The 20728-nt window shown below is 38.2% G+C and overlaps 1 protein-coding gene across 1 annotated transcript; it reads left to right on the top strand.

Moving 5' to 3' along the window:
• Positions 1-154: 154 nt before the first annotated feature.
• On the top strand, positions 155-5756 carry LOC140238312 (dipeptidyl peptidase 1-like). Its single transcript, XM_072318250.1, has 3 exons — positions 155-424; positions 3760-3929; positions 5625-5756. The coding sequence occupies exons 1-3, from the start codon at positions 268-270 to the stop codon at positions 5754-5756; spliced, it is 459 nt and encodes a 152-aa protein (XP_072174351.1). The 5' UTR covers positions 155-267.
• Positions 5757-20728: the final 14972 nt, after the last annotated feature.

The following is a 20728-nucleotide window of genomic DNA, read 5'->3' as shown; positions in this document are numbered from 1 at the left end:
TTCCTGTAAAAAAGTGTTACTTTATTGACTCCATTTAATGTCTAGTTGTACCACCCCCGTAAATGTCATATGACTGTGTCACCTGACTCTTTGTCTTGTGACTTTAAACCACACACGGCTTTTTCGCACTCTCCTCCAACTCAGAGTGTAGTAGAATTGAAGCTGACATTCGCTGAGCTGAGCTGAGTGAAGTGACAGCACATTGCAGAAGAACACTCTCTGCCTTCCAGGATTTCAACGAAAGACGTCAGCTGAAGTGGCATAATTATGGTGGATGTTCGGGCAGCCATCCTAATCGCCATTAGTTTATCTTTCGCAGCAGCTGACACCCCGGCTAACTGTACCTATGAAGACATTGCTGGTTTGTGGACATTTGAGATCAGTGGATATGGCGGGGACAACACGCTCGATTGTACAAATCCAGGTTGGTGGGTCACTATCAACACTGACACTGAACACTCATCATGCTCATCATACAGTAATATCACTGCATAATCACGTTACCCTGATTTAACATTCAGTTGTTGTCAACTAAATTATTTTCACGGCATAGGTCTAGAGTCTAAATGCCATGAATATGATGCATGTCGAGGAAATCAAAATTAAAGTGAAAATGAAATTAAATTAGATTAAAGTTAACGTTAAAGATCTAAACTTTTACATAGATTAGCTTTGAAGAAGTGGCTGGATTTCCAGAAAATTCATGTGGCACCTCATGGCCCCCATGCCCCCAATTGGTAGTAAATTATAAAGCAGGATTTTGCAGGAAGGGAAGAGTTGCTGCTGATTGACAATTGTCTTTCATCCATGACAATGCAAATGAACACCAATTAGATCTAAATGTTTATTTAGTAATTAGAGTAAATTTAATAAAATGCACAATATAAATCATTGGTATTCATCCTTGGGTGGGCCGGGATGGGATTTCGAACACCACAATTTTCTGGGTGCTAGGCAGGCATATCATCGTGATCATATCGATTTTAATAGACTGCAGAGCAAGCAAAAAAAATGTGAAGAAAGGGAAGAGCAAAATTAAAAATGGCTTTACACCTTTGAAAAAAAAAATGGAGATTTTAGTGTTATGTAAGGAGCAGGAAAATAAAGCTGAGCTGAAGACAAAATACAGAGGGAAATTTCAAAACTAGAAAAGCACTCTGAGAGCACAGACCTCTGCCAAGCAGCTACTTTCCATCAGTAATCTTGCTCTTCCCAAAGAGATTTTTCTCCTCTCCACCACTGGGGAAAAGCTCTTTGGGCTCTTCCATAGAGATCAGTCATTTCCACACGCATCTAGGTATACATGCTGAAAAATCGCCCGATATCCCTATATAGAAGCCTTTGTTACGTCATAAACCCTCAGCTGCGCGGCGCGCCTCGCCCTAGCAGAAATTAGAGCACGCACCTTAGTGCGCATTTGAAAACATCAAAAATGCGCAGCTTCAACTCCCAAATTCATTGACCCTACCTGTCAAAATATCAAAAATCCTTCATAAATTCCCCCAAAATTCTCAGATCACTGCCCAAATTTAATCATTTGTTACTTGTGTCATTCTCAACCTTTCCTGCAAGTTTCATCCAAATCTGTGCAAAACTTTTTTAGTTATTTGCACAAGGACAAACAAACAAACACACAAACCAACAGTAACGAAAACATAACCTCCTCCCTTGGCGGAGGTAATAATAAAATGAAATCAAACACTATTTCTACCATTTGAATGTCAGTAGATATGCTATTCCTCTTACTGTTGCCAATTTGAGGTTGGTAATCATTAACCCATGGTAATTATCACCAAAGCCATGCCCATGACCTGACCAGAGCACACGACAAGTTTTGGTTTACAGAGTTCACTGAGTTTGACAGCCCTGTGACACCCTCAATGATATTCATGGGTCTTCTTGTCTCAGGAATACAGTTGTACCTTACTACTACACAGTGCAGTTTTAATGTCATTTTCATACAATTAGCATTTAAAAGTACTTGCTTAAAGGGACATTCTGGACGATTTTCATAATTTCACATCATGTAGTACATAAATCAACAGCTCCATGTATAGATTCATGGAATTTTTTGTGGTCTTTGAGCAGAGAAACCAATAAATTGAAAATCTTAAACAAATTACACTGAACAGTGTTGATGACATCAGAGCCTCATATATTTCAGAAATGTAGCAGTGCAATTCCATTACAATACCACTTGCTGAACAAGTTCACCTGTGAAGAATCTATGCATGCCTTCTTCTTTTGTTCTGCTTCCTTGAACCCCAACTCATGCATTCTTATGGTGAGGCTGCCATGTCATCATCCTTGTTCATTGCAGTTTGTTGTAAATTTTGAAAACATTCTCATTCCTCATCCCAACCACTATAAATTCTGAAACTGTGTACTCAGTTTAACTGATTTATAGTTGTTCAAATGTAAAAGTCTGAAAATCATCCGGAGGTCCCTTTTAAATGTACTACAACTTCTCTAGACAAACACAACTGACAAATAGACATCAAAGTAAAATGAATTTGTACTATAAGGTGCAATGGAAATTAAGAAATTACAATTAGAATTGTCAGAATACAGCAAGCCAGTTGCATAATCTCAAATGTATGTCAAACTGTTTGTTGCAGAAAACAGAAAAAAGAGCATGTGGTTGATGTTGCAATGTGAGGTTTATAATACATTCCTTGTTTTGCATGATGGTGCACTATGTATAAAGATCTAATCTTCATACACATTTGACATACAGTATACATATCCATGGAATCACATTTGACATATAATGCATGCAAATTCTTCAAAATCATGAGCATATAATACATGCAGAAATATGTAGATGCCCTCTTTACAGTGTACATATATAATGTATGATATTGATTGCATGGGCTACAGTTGTATGTTGAGATTATGGCTGTATTGACACCAGAATATTTGTGACATTTTTTGTGTGTGTTTTTTTTTTTTTTTTTTTTTTTGATTACATCACATTGCACTTACATACAATATTGCCTTGTGATTGACTGAGGCCTGAGATATGATCCCATTCCTCCAAATTGTGTAGATGCCACAGCAGCCCAAAGCATAACTTTTTATAGAATATTATAGAACGGGTAGCGAGAATCCTGCGATCTCATTGGTCGAGAGCTATGTGTTGATTTTGTACTGGCCGCACGCTGAGTCACAGCGGTAAACATTTTAATCGCACACATGTAGCAAGAGTACGCGCACTTGTAGTTGTAACAAAGGTTCGTGCACTAAGCAAGCGTTCGCGCACTCAATACGAGACACCTATTGGCTAAAAAAATCATGCATCAGTTTTTACTGGATGTATGGTTCTGAAGAAAAACCATGCATCATCCAGTAAAAACTGATGCATGATTTTCGGGCTCTCGTCTATGGCAAGCCAAAAAGAAATGTATCCAGTAAATTTGTCATCGGGTAACATCATAGAAAAATGGATTTTGGCAAGAAAATTACCATTCTATAACACAAATGATGCACATGTCTTTTGGTTTGTCAGGCGGAATATAGTGTGCATGCGGTAACTATGGAATTTAGCCTAAATCCACTCGGCTTCGCCTCGTGGGTTAAGCATTCCATAGTTACCTTATGCACACAATTCCGACTGACGAACTCAGACCTGTGCATCATTTGTATACTGGTACCCTGTTAGAGGAAATGGCTGCCCAGCCTTCTCCACCCTTACAATGTTTATACTCACACGTTCTAGCCGTATTAGAAGTCATTTTCCCATCACATATTTTCTGACAGATCCAGTGACTGACACAGTCACAGTTGAGCTCATGTTTCCTGATGTCGCTGTCGATGCTACGTATGGTACCAAAGGTTTCTGGACCCTCATCTACAACCAGGGGTTCGAAGTGGTCCTCAACAACCGCAAATACTTTGCCTTTTCCAAGTACAGCGGGTCTGGATCTGAGGTTTGAAGCTGTCTTGCTTAATTCTTTTACTGCCATCGGCAAGTGCCCTGTATAAGATGCCAGTGGGATTTCTCATTTGGCAGCACCTAGTAGAGTAATTTTTTGTGGCAATTCAAAATGTGCACCTTGTGAAAAATTTAGATTAGATTAAAATGAAATATTATCTGAATTGGCAGAGGAATACACCTTGCCACCAAACAAAAAAGTGACATGAGGTCTTTTTTAAAATTTATTTCATTTTAAACAAAGAATGTCTGTGTACAAAACATAAAAAGAAGCAATTACATATTCTACATACTTTAAAATATAATATAAACACTAAGTTGAGAAAGCTAGATGCATATCTACAAGATAATGTTGAAAATGGAGGGGAAACGAAAATGCAGAGCTTGAAATATGCAATCCCCTCAAAACCATTATTTGTAAGGTACAGAAATTATTGTGATATTAACAAAATAAAATTGATATTGTTATTACAAAAACGTGCTGTAAGACTTATTACTGGTTCACACTACTTGGCACACACTGATACTTTGTTTTATGATTTAAAGACTCTTTGAATTTCTGAAATACATATATGGCAAACAACGATATTTATGTACAAGATTGAAATATATTAACAATCAGCTCCCTGAATTGTTTAAAGATATGTTAATTTCAAAATTTTAGTATTCATTCATATTCTACTTGTCATTCAACAGATTATCATTTGGAAAATCCTAAACTCATTATAGCTCAAAATTCCATAAGACATCATGGTCCAGATGTATGGAACTCATTGAATGATGACCTTAAATGCAGTTCTTTACAATGTTTTAAATCATCCTATAAAAAAAGTTCTTCTCGCAATGTACCACTCCAATATATAGAAATTTTGCTTTTGTTAGCTCCCAACTCCTGAACACTGCATCTCCTCTCTTCTTTCTTCTCTCTACTCTTCCTATTCGGGTCCCTTATTCTTGGTTTTTTTTTTTTTTTTTTGTTCGTCTTTTTACATTTCTCCTTGTGTTGTCCTTTTTTGTCAAATGACATTTAAGATACTTTAAAGATTTACGTTATTTGTTCTATGTGTGTGTGTTCCATTCCTTTAGTTAAAAAATTTTTACAAGGCATAGTGTTCAGAGGCCGTTGTTCAAGTCAAGCGATTTGCTTATTGATAACGGTCTCCCCCACCTGAATACTGATAAGATTTGTAATGAAATTTATGTATCATTTCACATGATTATATACTTGTAATGTGAACTCTTGTTTGTATTTTCATGACTTGTGAATAACATGATTGATATTGTTATACTTACTTTCTTTTATATACAAGTGGAGAAATAAGACTTACTAAAACTAAAACTGAAAAATGTAACTGTGTATGGGCACAGAAACATATACCGGTAATACATGTATGAAGTCACAACAACACATCAAACACTGAGGATAAAACTAAAACCTACAAAGCCCTTTATAAGGTTGCCTTCTCTCAGCAAGGAATGGGGTGGGGTGTGAGAAGGAGTCATGACTTGAGTTTGAGAAAACAGATGCAGAATGCATGATATTGTCTTCGATAATACAGGTGTTATTAAAATCATTGTGCTATTAAAAATAAATGAAAAAGAAAAAGAAATGCCCCCTTTTCTCTTCTCATTTATAGTACATGATCTTGTTATTTATATATTTATTTTTTTTATTCATATAATATTTCAGGTGACAATGAACTGTTCTGAAACTTTGCCTGGATGGGCCCACAATGTTGTTGGATCTGACTGGGCCTGCTACGTCGGGAAGAAAGTTTCATCTGGTTATGCAAAGGCGTACACCTACAAGAAGGAAAGGTAGGAATTGATCACCATGGAGGCCAAACTTTGGATGAATGCACGGGGTCCAGGAAATCAGAGTTTTGAGAAAACCACCTTCAAATTTTTCTTTCTGACGCAATTGTGGTCAGGGGGAGGTATTCCAGTTTTCACCTCTTGACATTAGAAGGTATGCTTATAGCAACCACCACAATGTTCATTCAAACTTAGCGCCAGTGGTCTACGCACGACCAATCGGCAACCTGGATGCCGCGCACTGACCAGTATGATCACTCCCTCGTTGCTAGGGGCGGAGTCTATCTGCAACATTTCTGTTCCATTGACAGTCGGAAAATCCTGGCCCAGAAAAACGCTAATTTCTTGCCTTTCCTGTGATCATTTAGCTTCGAAATTTCGGCAGATGATAGACAAAACATTATGCCAACAACAGAAATTCAATGGTTTTGACCGATTTTAATGATCTGACTTCAAACACGATTTTCTCGACTAAGCCGTCAGTGACTTTCGGATCCGTTTGTTGTGGCGGGTCACATATGGCCTACAAACATGTGGGCTGCCTGAGTGAACTTGAAGATACATGTTGAAGACTACAATGTATGTCATGCATTCTGCCAAACTCTTAGCAGATGCTTTGGAAAATGAACTTGCTGTTTTCTTGAAGTGACGGACAGTTAAAGGTCCTGTTTACCTTTGGGAACAGTAATTTCAAAAATTTTCAAGATATGACATTTACTGCATAATTAAGTGTGGGTTGGTTGTACTGCAAAACATCCTATCATATAAAATTTTCGCGATGAAGCCTAAAATATAAGGAGATATCTGAATTTTCTCAATAAACTGTAACTGTAGACAGTTTAGTTCTGGAAACATTTTTGTTATTACTATTGTTCACATTTTGTTTATTTAAAAATAATTAACATCGATTTTACGAGTAATTTCTTTCAGTGGTTGTTTCGCTCTGTAACTCACATTTTAGAACTGTTTAAAAGCACTAATGCTGGGTTTTTCTTTCATCTGCAAATGGTAAATTATGCCTTTAAACTGTTTCTTAGCATGTGGTGTTGATCATGATGGATTATGATATCAATCACTGTAACATTGATACCATCTTTAAACATGACTAATGGCCTATAACAAGCTGAGCAGTGTTTGTTTTGGGAAGAGATACTGGTAAATGTCTTTTACTCTCTCAGTCTCGACCTAGTTTGCATGTAAGCACCTCTTGCTTTACAATGCCTGTCCACTTCAGAGCGAAGAGGTGGGAGAGTATCAGTATCTTGTTGTAAAAAAAAAAAGTCTCTCTCTCTCTCTCTTTCTGCCAGAATGTCCTATCATGAACAGTTCCTCCCATGTGAATACCGATAAAAGAAAATTGAAATGATGAGAAATGTGCCAGGAAGTGAGAGTTCAAGAGGAATTTAATGAGTGCAATGATAATAAACTAAGGTACATTGTGATTACTATTTACTTTCTGTGTTTACAGGACAAAGCTTGTGTTAAAGCAAGCTTCTTTTTTTTCAAGCTCTGAAAGTCAAGCTCTAAGAAATGTAAATGGTCCTTTTAACCCTAACTAGGCCGGGGGGGGGGGGCCCTCCGAGGCCCCCCCAGGCCCCCCCCTCGACGTTCCGCGCGATGTATTGCTAACGCGAAAAGCTATCGCCGCGACGTTTCGTGACTTTTTTCTTTCGAGTCTCCCGCATCTTTTGATACCAAATTTGCGATACCCGGGCGCGCGGTTCCGAAGTTGCGCATAAATATGTACGTGCATGTCAGACCAAAAATTGCTCAAAAACGTGATTTCGTGTACAATTTCAATGCAAACTGTGCTTACAGGCAAATTTCATAAAAACATGATTATTTTTAGGTTTTATGGATTAAAATCAATTAATAACATATTTTCTTGTTCAGAACAATGTCACGCACAAGTTTCATCGAAAAAACAATGAAAAACATAAAGTCGAAAAAACAAAGAAATACATAAGAAATTAAAAAAACAATAAAATACTTAGGAACTTTTTTTCTGATGGCGTAATTTTCTTCTCTTATATTTGCTCAGGACACTGAAAAGAATATTTCCACAAAAAATGTGCCCATTTTGAGCTTTATTTAGTGACTTACACCAAATTGTCTGATTTCATGCATCATTATGCATAAATTAGCATAATTTAGCATAAATGATAATTTCTTTAAAATTTAACTTCATGGTACTTTAGATTACATCATAGGCAACGTGTGTGCCAATTTTCGTCGCGATCGCGCGGTCGTCGGCCGAGATCTGGAGGGGGGGCCTGGGAGGCCCCCCCCCGGCTCTATGATCTACCTAAATAGCCCGGCCTAGTTAGGGTTAACAGTGTATTAGAACAATTGTTGCAATTTTGCAAAATAGCAGCTCAATAAGTTATGCAAAGAGCCTGTAGATGAAGTTTGTACATTAAGTCCTTGATTATGCACATAATTATATCATCACACGGGCAAGCAGATAATTATAAAAACACGATTTCAAAGGAATAGATTACTATTGACTGAATGGGGAGAATTTCTGGACTTCAATATCTTTGCAAGGCAAACAAGTCTAATATTTTGATGGCATTATTAGTTCATCTTAAGTTTGAAATGTGTAGGGGCTTGTTTTAAAGAGGCTTTAATATTCTTTACAATAGATTGTATACAATACATTGTATACAATACATTGTATACAATACTTTGTATTCTTACCTACCATGTGAAATAAGAGCCTGACGATGGTATACATCTAAATCTTGAGTTGGCGTGTAATAGAATATGATATCATGAAATATGGTGATAATGTAACCTAATGGCTCATGACTTACTTCTGATGAAGTAGATTGATGTAGTCAACTGTTCAAACTTTGTCTTCTATGTACTTAAATGATTTTTTTTTTCTTTTAATGGAAAATGAAATTTAAATTCAGTCAGAATTGAGTACTTTTACACATCTGTTGCTCTGCAAATGCTTATAGTTGTAGGTGACAATTGAATAATTTAGGTAAATTGCTGATAACAGATATTTGTACCCCTACTGGAAAGGGTAGATCTCATCTTTGCTAGACTTTATAGGGGAATGCAATATACTCAAATGTGGACTGTCTTATTGATATATAATATGATCACACCTCATGTCATTATGTCTACCTGAAAAATCAATTTACATTCCTTATATCATACTGACAGTAACAAAGTATCAGATATTTTTATTTGTTCAGAAATGACCAATCACCAAACACAGGTGATATCCAAAGTTCATGATACCTCAGGGATAGTGGACTGCAACATTGGCGAGAGTTCATGGGAAAAATGCAGTGTAGTGCTTATGAATTGAACGTTATTTTTGATCTCTTTGATAGTGATATTTTCACATCAATGCTGCATCAGATATAGTGTGCTTGTTGTTAATGTAAATTCCGTTATATAAATTCAAATCAAAATATTTTTGAGTACTTTTGTGCAAAAAAAAATAGTCATATGGCCAGTACATGCAATATGAGATGCTTTTAAAGCTGACAACCTTCCCTTTTCAATTCAAATTCTTGCACAATTCTATTGATGTTTTTCTTGCATGGAATCATATGTGTATCCTTCTGAATGATGGCAAAATTATGGACTGTGTCGTTATCAGTAACATACGGGTAAAATACTCAAACGTGGTCATCTCAGCAGATATAATGTGTGCTATATTTGATGTCTTACAAACTCGATGAAACTAAAATTTGATCAAATGGATACATTTGTTCACTTGGGTGGATTCAGTTTTTCAGTATTACAGTGGTAAAAATACAATGGTATACCAGGTAATGACTTCTATATTTTTCTCATACATTAAAATGTAAATCATGGCATCTAAATGATATTTCATAAGGTTGATAGGGTTAGCCAATGAAAATGATTTTTTTTTTTGAAAGGGTATTTTTAGGATGAGTAATAGTTCATTCACTGTCGCCCACCTAATTGTCATATGTTGGATAGCTGCACATCAGTAGACTTCCATGGTTTTTGCAGAAAGTCAAATAATGGATTAACTCATGGAGTTAACACCTGCTGGGAGTCATGGTCACTCAGGAGTTTTCTATTGGTCAGGATTATTTTTTTTTTTCTTATGTTTCTGGCACTTTGTCCACTTTTTTTTTCAGTACTCGTGCCTTGCTGCTAGTCTTTCATTCTGTCTATATTTGTTTGTCTTCATGTTTGTCTGTCTCTAGCTCTCTCTCTCCTCTCTCTCTCTCTCTCTCTCTCTCTCTCTCTCTCTCAGAAACATGCACACATACACAAACACACAATGCAGTCATATGCTTTATCACATAAATGTGGCACAAAGGAGTTGTAAAAGGGCTTTGGGCATTGAATGTTTGTAATTTATGTTTTGCACTATGTATTCTTTTGGAAAGAATTGAGACTTTTGAATGAAGGTCTTCTAAATGAAAATGAATTGAACTGAAGATGTGGAATGAATAAATAAATTTTTTAAAGAACTTTGATCAGTGTGTGTTTACATTTGTGTTTATTTCAATCATAGGTGTGGCTCTCAGTTTTTGGCTCATTGGTGCATATTTACAGATTTGTTGCTGAAGACACAATTCAGATAGAATTGGTTTCTGTGGTCACTATAAACAAGAGCACAGCAACCATATTGTTATCCAATAAAACAAGATGAAATTGACAGGTTAGTTCCTGTCATCCTTGAGATCAGCTAAAAGCACTAGGAAAAAAATAATGATTATGTATGTATGTATGTGTGCGTGAGTGTGTATAATATATATATATATATATATATATATATATATATATATATATACATACAGTATTAACAAATTTGATATTTAAATCCACATTGTGTTTGTATGTGTGTGTTTGTGTAGAGGGGGTGATGTTGCCTTTGAGTTTGATTTTAATTTCATTTCTGCATGCTTAAGACAATGTAAACAGGAATTCCTTTGAAACACAATTTTGAAAAGAAATACAAAGTGCAATCCTATTAGCTTTCGAGATCATAATGAGCAGAGATTGACGCATTTTGAACACATTTCGGTCCGACCTCTGTTATCCGGCCATGTCGGGATAAACCGGCGTCCGTCCGGATAAGAGATGGTCGAATAATCGAGGTCGGATTGGACTTTGCAATGTATTGCTTCATTAAAAAAAATAAGTACATGGAAAAATATTAATCGAATACTAATGCAGGAGACTGGCATCTCTTATTTGTTTTTGCTTGATCTTGATGTCGGCCTCTTAAAACAGACATGGCCTTGTCAAGCATTATGAAATGATAAGACATCCATTTTCTTCAGTAATAGCATGTATCTTATAGCATGGTTGAAGCCTCTCTGTCTTTCCCTCTGGGCTAATTTTCTCGTCACTTTTTGTCTGTACCCCGTGCTGCAATAAGAGTTTACTCAGTCAGAATTATGATAACAGCTATCTGGGATCGATATGCGTATAAGCGAGAATTACGGCGGCAACGGATTCTTTTTCTTCTTCCTCTTCTTTTTTTTTTTTCGGCGGGGCAATCAAGAATTGGGGTCTCAATTCCCGGATGAGCGCTAACAGGTGCAGATCCATTCCAGGCGGTAATAAGGGTTTAACTCGTGTCGATGGAGATGATGAGGAATGGGACAGGATTAGAGGGTAAGAAAAAAAAATGGGGGACGATGAGAAAAGGGACTCGAAGATGTTTCTGAGAAAGGAAAACGTGAACCAAGACAATGAAGACATTGTTATGTTAGTCTGCTGATCAAAATAAGATGGTGTCAAAGTATAGGGAAAAAATAAACAAAAATATGATATGAAAGGTAATATAAATGGAAAGGAAAGGGGTAAAAGACGAGATGATGAAGAGGAAGAGGGGAAAGAAAAGGAGCGACAATGATGTTGTCATGAGGATATTAATAAGAAATGCAATTTGAGAGAAAGGGGCATAATGAACTAAAGTCTCTCAACAGAAGGCGTTGTTAGATGCTATGGATACAAGATTATAATTCATAGAACAAGCAACAAACAAGAGTGCAGTTGCATTCCTCTAGCTGATTACATCCCAAGGACTTTGATTGTCTCCATCCGTGGATTTTAGTTTTAATCTTCGCCTCTCATTGGGTATTGATTGACATGATAACACTTACGAAAAGTACAGTAGAAATCACTTGATAAAATGTGCATATTTTTGTAATATGATTATTTCATGATGAGTTAACACCTGAATATTGTAACGGATTATGTAATCAAAGTTGAAAGATATATATATATATATATATATATATATATATATATATATATATATATATATATATATATATATACATAACAGGAGTTTTATTGACTATTAAACATGCCACCATGTGACATTCATTGTTTTTGTGACAGTACATTGTCGTGCGTGTATATCATTTATAGTACATTCCGAGATCATGTCCTATTCGTATATCCCATGATACGTAATCTCGTTTGCCTTGAGTAACATAGGGATGTAAATATAACGACTTTCGGTTTTGGAAAGGATATAACTGCATCATACGTAAACAGTAGGGAACGATCATGCTGAGGTTTCATTAAATGTGGTTTGTAACTTAAGTACACATTATGTTGCTATGGCATTAATTGGCGGCTCCTGGCAGAATGTGGAATATCATCACCAGCACTGCACGCGCATGACACAAGCGCATCCTTTGGGTCTCTACCGTTTGGACATTTCTGTGTATTTTTCGTGTATGTGTGTGTGTGTGTGTGCGTGCGTGTGTGTGTGTGTGTGTGTGTGTGTGAGTGTGTGTGTGTGTGTGTGTGTGTGTGCGTGTGTGTGTGTGTGTGTGTGTGTGCGTGTGTGTGTGTGTGTGTGTGTGTGTGTGTGTGTGTGTGTGTGTGTGTGTTACAGCAGTACCAGTTTATAATATTGCCTTTGTAATACAGTATTTGAATGGTAATAAATGAACACCATTGGGGAAAATGTGTGTATGTGTGATGTGTGTGTTTGTGTATATGTGAGAGAGTGCTTATGTAGACTGTTGGCAATACGAACGTTTTCCAAATTTAATGCAGAAATAGAGATGACGGATTATATTAAAAGTTATGCACACGGATGAGTAACATTGTGGCCAAGTGTTTATTTACACGATTGAATCATATAGGCCCTTTACAAATACATCTGTAGATCATAACCAACTGCAATTTCTGGAAATAGTGGTAAGCATCATATTAATCATGTTTATGTGTTCAGTTACACAGACTCATGTCAAGTGAACATTACAGAAACAAGAGAGAGAGAGAGAGAGAGAGAGAGAGAGGAATCAGCGATTCTGACATGCCAGTCGTCACGTCCTATATTGATTAAATAAGTTTCTTGTGCCTTTAACATTAATGTTTTATCAAAACAGCGTCAATAAAATAACAACAACAAATCATTAATTTTATGCAATTATTTGTCACCGCGCCATCAACACATGCCCATTCAAAGTTTCGAAGTTTGCACGACAAGACATCAAACATCATTGATTAAAGCTATATTTGGAACGTCTGTACAGGAAGATTACGTCACGCCGTGGTCACATGAATATTGAAACTCGTCATTTGAATGCATGCCTCTTGCAATGACGTCAGTGACCTCGTGTTCGATTATTTCAACATTGAAAAATAATGATTGCAACGAACAAGTGAAGAAATAAATAAATATCAGACTGATGAAATTTTCTAGACCAGACGAAACACACAAAACACTTTTGACATCGTAGAACAAATATTCAATAGTATTTACAGCAAAAAGAAAAAAGAAAAAAGATGCAAATTAACTAGCTCGTGAAATTCGGGAGCACTTCAGCTTCTTTTATCTTTGTTTTGTTGTTGTGTTTTAAAGAAAGAAGACAGAGAGAGAAAAAAATCTTTGTTTTGTACACTTTGTCTTGTACACATGTACACTAATGATGAATAATTGCTGATTTCGAAGAGACTAAATTGTCTTGTTATAATGGCTACACACTCAAATACTTCATACTGAGCATGATCATGATGATACCAAATCAGTGAAAAAAACAACAACAACTAAACAAAATGAAATTTGTGTAAACGAGCTGGGGTGTTTTGGGTCTTTGAAGGGGTTCAGCTTAATGAAAACTTCTTTATACCACAGTCTCAACATAGATTCGAGTCCAGTTGTATTACATTGTATTCAGGACTCATCGTGTTTCCTCTCTCTTGGTTAGTAATCCAGTGCTCTAAAGGACTGATTAACAAAACTTCTGTCATGAGTATAATGTAAAAGAGATATTTTACCGCGTTACAAGATTTCAACTCGTAGAACAGCACCAGATTGTAAACCGAACACGAATTTTCAGCTCAATTAGCACTACAACAGTATACTGTCATAACTTCGACATTTCTCGATCAGTTTAGGTCAATAAATAACTTAGGGAGATGAGGGGTGGGGGCTCAGATGCAGTCGCGGAGGAATAAGTCTAAAACATATCTTGAATATATTTGCCCGATGAAAGCCCCAACAGCTATAGTACTCAACAATCTGAGTCATATGTCCAGACTATAACGGCGTACGTATTCAAATGGCATTATCACATTAATGTCTTTATATCAATTTAATCACCGACGTCTCGACAGCTTTCCGCCTTTCCGCCAGGACTTTAACGCCGCTAATAAACTCGACATCGATTTCAGTTTGGATGAGGAGGAGGGCGGCAACGAATGCGTCTCGAGCCCGTCGGCCGCATATGTGTCTCGCCCCCACGACTTCAGGGGGCCGTCGGGCAAGCCAAGTTTGGCCGGGCACGCGCCCCGGTACATGACCTCCAAGGTGGTATCACCAGTCGTGCAGCGGACGACTTTGAGCACACACTCGTTCGCGTAAGTTTGCCCATCCGAGCCGCAGACGAAGTCCGTGACCACCGGACACGATGACGGGCAGTAAGGCGGAGTGGGTGTCTCCGAAGTCTCCGTGGTCATTGAAGTGGTCATCGCTAACGTCGTAGTTCGCGGTTTTGGTGTAGGCGTCGCGGCGGGTATTGTACCATCTTTGGTCGGCAAAACAGGAGCTGTATATTAAAAAACAACAACAACAACGTATTTGGCGAAGGTGTTTTTTTCTCTTTGATTTGCATAGCGTTTCATTAAATCCATCTCAATACGAAGGATCAAATGTCAAGTTATAAAAAAAGTTAAATCAAGCGATGAAACGACATAATCATTATTGATTAAAAAGCAAGTTTTAAGTTGATTTACATGAAGCTATTTAAGAGACGCCATTGGAAATCATAAAATCAAACAATCAATTTCAATAGATTACTTGCGAAGTTTTTGATAAGACATGAAATAAGAAAACATTTGCGACATCATTATTGTTTTCTATACATGAAAACGAATAATTCTCCGATGACATTTTTCTGTATAGAAAGTGCATGAAATAGTCAGCCTACTCTTTATTAAGCATTATATATATATATATATATATATATATATATATATATATATATATATGTATATATATATATATATATAGATGCAGTATAGTACATCAGAAATTGTAACAATGTGAAGCACAGCGTTCATGAATGTCGCTAATGTAGTGATTTGAAAATGATTTCTTTACCCGACGTTCCAGGATTCACGCCTCCGCCAGAGTCTCCAGCTCCAGACGACCCACCAGTACCTCCTGACCCTCCCTGGCCACCGCCTGCTCCTCCGCTGCCTCCAGATCCACCTCCTGGGCCTCCTCCCGTACCACCACCACCACCACTACCACCACTACCACCACTTCCACCACTGCTGGTCCCGTCTGTGCCACCTGTCCCACTACCGCCCTCTCCTCCTCCTGCTCCTGCTCCTCCTGTGCCACCACCTGTTTCGCCACTACCCCCTCCTCCAGTCCCTCCTCCAGTCCCTCCTCCAGTTCCTCCTCCAGCGCTTCCACCCTCTCCGTTTCCTCCAGAGCCGGTGCCTCCTCCAGACTCTCCGCTTCCTCCTCCTCCTCCTGGTCTCCCTCCTCCAGTTCCCCCTCCATCGGCTCCTCCAGAGGTTCCAGATCCTGTACCCGAGCCACCTGTCTCTCCACTACCTCCACCACCTCCACTAGACCCACCGGCTCCACCAGCGTCACCACCCGTTCCACTGCCTCCCGTTCCTCCACTGCCTCCAGTACCTCCGCCATTACCTCCACCACCACTTCCACCATTACCACCACTACCACCTGCGCCACCGTTACCCCCTCCTCCTCCTCCAGCACTTCCATCATTGCCCCCTCCACCACCACCGTTAGCTCCCGTTCCTCCTCCAGCCGTCGCTCCTCCATCGGTATCTCCTCCAGTTCCTTGTCCATCCGAGTCATTTTCTCCACCACTTTCTGAATTTTCCTCCTCATCTTCTATTTCGTCATCATCATCATCCTGTTCTTCTTCCTCTTCTTCCTCCTCCTCTTCCTCCTCCTCTTCTTCTTCTTCCTCCTCCTCTTCTTCTTCTTCTTCACCACTTTCCGTAACCTCTTCCTCCTCTGTGGGACTGACGGTATTGACTGGCTGGTTTCCTTCGGCCGGTTTTAGGCCCCCAGATATCGACGATGAAGGCGATAATGTGAACCTGTGACTTCCCACAGTCTCTTCGTCAGTGCCTTCATCACCTTCTTCGTTTTCCTCGTCGTCTTCCTCCTCTTCGTCATCGTCAGCCTCTACATTAACGATGGTTGTCAACGCCAGTAGTGCGAAGAGAATCCAGGCAGTTGCCTTGGCGAAACGCATGCTGGACTGAAGACTGTTCCGCATTGAATAGAAGCGATGGTACAAACGTGAATTTATAATCATGCACCACATGCTATGTAATGTTTAGAGCAACGACAACAACAACAATATTAGGACAGAAAGAGGAAAAAAAGAGTATTTAAATCTGACGGGCTTTATCTTCGAGAACTAAGAAGTTACATTACAGAACTGCAATAAAAAAAAAAGACTACATCTCATGACGCCGCACAAGGGGACATTAACCCATACAAGCTCTGTGTCGACTGGCGTCCTCGTCTTTCGTCCTTCACATTTCCATTGCTTCTTAAAGGCTATAGGATCATGTAATCTTCCCTTCGGAACTATGTATGGGGTAAGGGCCTATTACCTGGGGTTATGTGATGGGGTATGTAGACCGTTGCCGGTAATATCAAGAATATTACTCTAAGCGTTTCGGCCTTTCCTGATTTACTTTTGCATATTGATGATTTTTCCTCACATGTAAAATGAACTGACAACAAAATCGGAAATCTCACTTTTGTGGGAATCATTTTACAAATATTAGTCATATCTTTCTTGATCTCGAATTTCCTAAATCGATGACAAGTGGAGGGGTTGTACATGTCATTACATTGCCATCCATGCTAATTGATTTTATTCATTTATTTATTTGTAAATTTGGATCCCATGCATGCAAGCTATGTACATAGCTGTTGTAGACGAGATATTCGAATGTGTATACGATGGTGAAAATCTGTGTTCAACAGGTCGGTAGTTGCCTTGATTCTTTTAAGTTGTTTTTATCATTTGTTTTGTCATTCTGAAATCCCTCTGGTAATACACATCAAGCAAAAACAAAACAGCGATTTTTTTTTGGTACATTTACTTACTTACTTATCTATCTATCTATCTATCTATCTATCTATCTATCTATCTATCATTTATAATATTCATCAATTTAATTATCAATTTCCCAGTTGATGCAGTACGCTTTGTCGATAAAGCACAGAAACAAACAGGACTTATTGATATTCTTAAGACAATTCCTTTACAGGCATGATTTACTCATATCACCGAAAAACATTCTCCGTTTAAGTATAGAAGGGAGTCACTTTATCTCTTTTTTTTAATGTCCATGTTGAAAGCAAGTATTATCATTAGACGCAACTGCAGTTGCTCTGATATTGAAAGTTGGAATAGTGGGTTCACTGCAGCGATCCGTTACTAATTTTCTCGTAAATGATGGCATTGATGATGAGGCTTCGGAGGCGCTGGATGATCTGAAGCAGATCGCATCTTTGCGTCAGTCTGAAATGTCAAGTTATCATCACTTTCCTCAATTCTAGGTCAGTGCATGGGGTGGGGTTGTGCATGTGTGCGTGTGTGTATGTGTGTGTGTGTGTGGGGGGGGGGGGATACCGCTCTAATGATGATGCGATCAGTAGGCGCCGTATAAAGATGAGCTTCTAATTTGCCGGAAACTTTTAGTTAGCTCGCTGTCTAACTTACGACGATAATCACCGGAAGATTTCGGTAATATACATTTATGAATAATTAAGCGAGAGGACAAGGCTGCAAAGCCGACATTAAATAGAGGAAAATGTTAATAATTTACCCAATCGTTTTTCAACGACTTCATAACAGAGTTCAGGCGCCTTCTTGATGGCGGTGTATGATTGGCCAAGTTGGTGATGGCTGTATTTATTTTCGGATGTGATGGTTAGGAAATGTTTTGTAGAGTCCGTATCCTAGACAAATCTGTACACCAAGGATAAATAATTTCCGGTGTCTGTTGAGATTCTTGTGAAGTAGTCTTCGTAGATAGGCTCTTGACAATCAATCAGCCCAACTGCTGATGTTATGTTTGAGGCCATTTTGACTCTCATTGTAAACTGTGAGAATAATGCTATAGCGAGAACTGGTGAAGATACGTAACATCCTCGGCAATAAGCTGTGTTTGAATTGTATTCATTGAACCCCGATGAACAACAACAACAACAACAACGACAAATGTTTGACAAGTGGATGGTCATACTAACGCAATTTTTCTCATCTTCGCGTAGATGGTATTCCTCACATTAATAACGTGTTTTCTTCCTTTTTTTTAATATAGATTTCCCCTTCTATTAAGTGTGGTATTTGCCCACATCATTTAAGAGAAACGGCACTTTAAGACACAACGTATGTTACACTGAGGTGAATCCAGCTGTGCCGTGAGTAATTTCCATGAGTAACCCAGTAACCCTGATCAGGTTTGTTGGGAAACAAGAATCCCACAGAGTCAACCCCAGACACGAATTGAATCACAAGTCTTACTAATTTGTTCTCTTTTATCACTGCATGATTGTGAAGACTTCCTAACAAGAATCTTTTTCACACCAAAGTCCTTAAACTATTGCTGGGAAAATCTGAGCGGTTTTGCTTCTTTTGTTTTGTTTTGTTTTGTCTTGTGTTGTTGTTGTATTCTTTTGTATGTGTGTGTGTGGGGGGGGGGGGGGGGAGGGAATCATAGTGGGTAAGACTCTTGACTTTCAAACGTATAGCTCCCGAGTTTGAGTCCTGCTCCTGCGGTATGCCAAGTGCTTACGTCCTTGGACCACACGCTTATACCCATGACGTTCTAGTCCACCAAGACGTAAAATGATCTAGCAATGCTGGGGACCATGGGGTACAACTGGGTATAAAGGCAAGGCCCTTGTGAAGAGCAGTGCTAACACTGAATGGGCTACCCTGGTTAATGACACAATATCATTATGTAATTTTATTGAATTATTCGATCTAGTTCATAATAGCGCGTCATGAGAAGTAATAGAATATAAATTTGTGGCTTTTTTTTTAACACGTAACTTTGAACATTATCAGGAAGTGTGAGTTGGCAAACCAACCTATTCGCAGAATGTTATTGGGACATCCAACATTTTGTCCAACAAAGATTTAGGCTTAAAGTAATCAAAATGCCAACTACGCAATGAGCATTGCATCACCATTTTTTTTTCTACGTTTTTGCTTTGTTATTTTTTTTTCCTGGAATGGTACAATTCTGCTACGATGAGAACAACAGTTGAATAATTGATGCATATAAAAGAAGCATATTTATGATGTTTCTTGGGATTCTCTCTCTCTCTCTCTCTCTCTCTCTCTCTAAAAAAAAAAAAACAGAAAAATGAGCAGCACGCAAGAAACATCACATTTACTTTAATCACATGATCAGGATTGCTATTAATAATGACCAATAGGTTACCATGGTCAACAATAGACTCGCAGATACAAATTATTGTTGTTGTTTTTTTCCTTTTCACGATCTTTGTTTGCTATTTGGTCCATGTGGGTAATAATATTTCCGATTCATTTTTTTTTCGTCAAGTGAATTATCTTTATAAGTGTTATTAGTCAAAGTAAAAGTAAAATTGCTTTCTTAATGTTTCACACGCGGCTGAGGCAAATACCACCTTTAGATCAATAATTCATGCGACATTAGAAAAGACTCGCATGGTGACTCAACATTGTCTAAACCTGTATTTGGAGCTTTATATTTTGGTGTCTATTCAAACATATGCACCTACACTTGTACACCAATCTGTAAGGTATCGTACGTGACGCTTTCCTTTTGTAACGACATGCTGCTCTTATGGCGTTTTGCAAGAATTCGAATACCTTTTTAAAACCAGATAGGTCCCTCTTCTTGTCATACTTTCCCTTGCGTCGATCTGCGTGATGTCCCTGCGCAATCCTTTGCATTAAAGGCTTGCCCGTTTACAATTATTATCATCCTATCTAAACCATTAACGAGTCAGCCGCTTACAGAAGCTGTTGTGGGGACTATGCTATGACGTCATAATGGTTAAACCACCTGTGTAATCCTGTCTCTGTCATCGAGCAATTCCGTATACTACTTATACCATGCATTGCGCGGCCTGTTCACCTCTCTATCGAAATCGAACCTACTTTAAAAGTGTTTGTAGGGTATAGTGAATATATGAATTGATAATCTTTGGCACAGTGGTTCTCGAGATAACTCTGCTAATACGTCACTAAAAGACAATAACAACGAATTTTCAAGCGAAGTGTTCTTACGTCTTTTAGAGTGTAGTCTGAGTCACCGTGAGCCCGAACAAAATTTGATTGTGAAACTTATCAAATAAATATCATGCAGGATGTGTTCAGGATGATGAGCACAAATGGACATGCTGAAGTACTGGCAAATAGAATATATTGCAGCCCTCGTTTTAGACCGTAAAATGGTTATCATTCAAGTGTCAATTCATTATGACCACAAAGTTGC

This window comes from Diadema setosum, chromosome 2 (genome assembly GCF_964275005.1).
Source record: "Diadema setosum chromosome 2, eeDiaSeto1, whole genome shotgun sequence".
In the NCBI taxonomy this organism is placed as follows: Eukaryota; Metazoa; Echinodermata; class Echinoidea; order Diadematoida; family Diadematidae; genus Diadema; species Diadema setosum.
The sequence above is the reverse complement of the archived record's forward strand: the minus strand, read 5'-3'. Positions and strand labels throughout refer to the sequence as shown.

Excerpts from the sequence above, each read along its gene's own strand:
- LOC140238312 (XM_072318250.1), top strand. The coding sequence starts at position 268 with ATGGTGGATGTTCGGGCAGCCATCCTAATCGCCATTAGTTTATCTTTC. Across the intron at positions 425-3,759 it reads GCTCGATTGTACAAATCCAG|ATCCAGTGACTGACACAGTC; the intron begins GTTGGTGGGTCA and ends ATTTTCTGACAG. Across the intron at positions 3,930-5,624 it reads ACAGCGGGTCTGGATCTGAG|GTGACAATGAACTGTTCTGA; the intron begins GTTTGAAGCTGT and ends ATAATATTTCAG.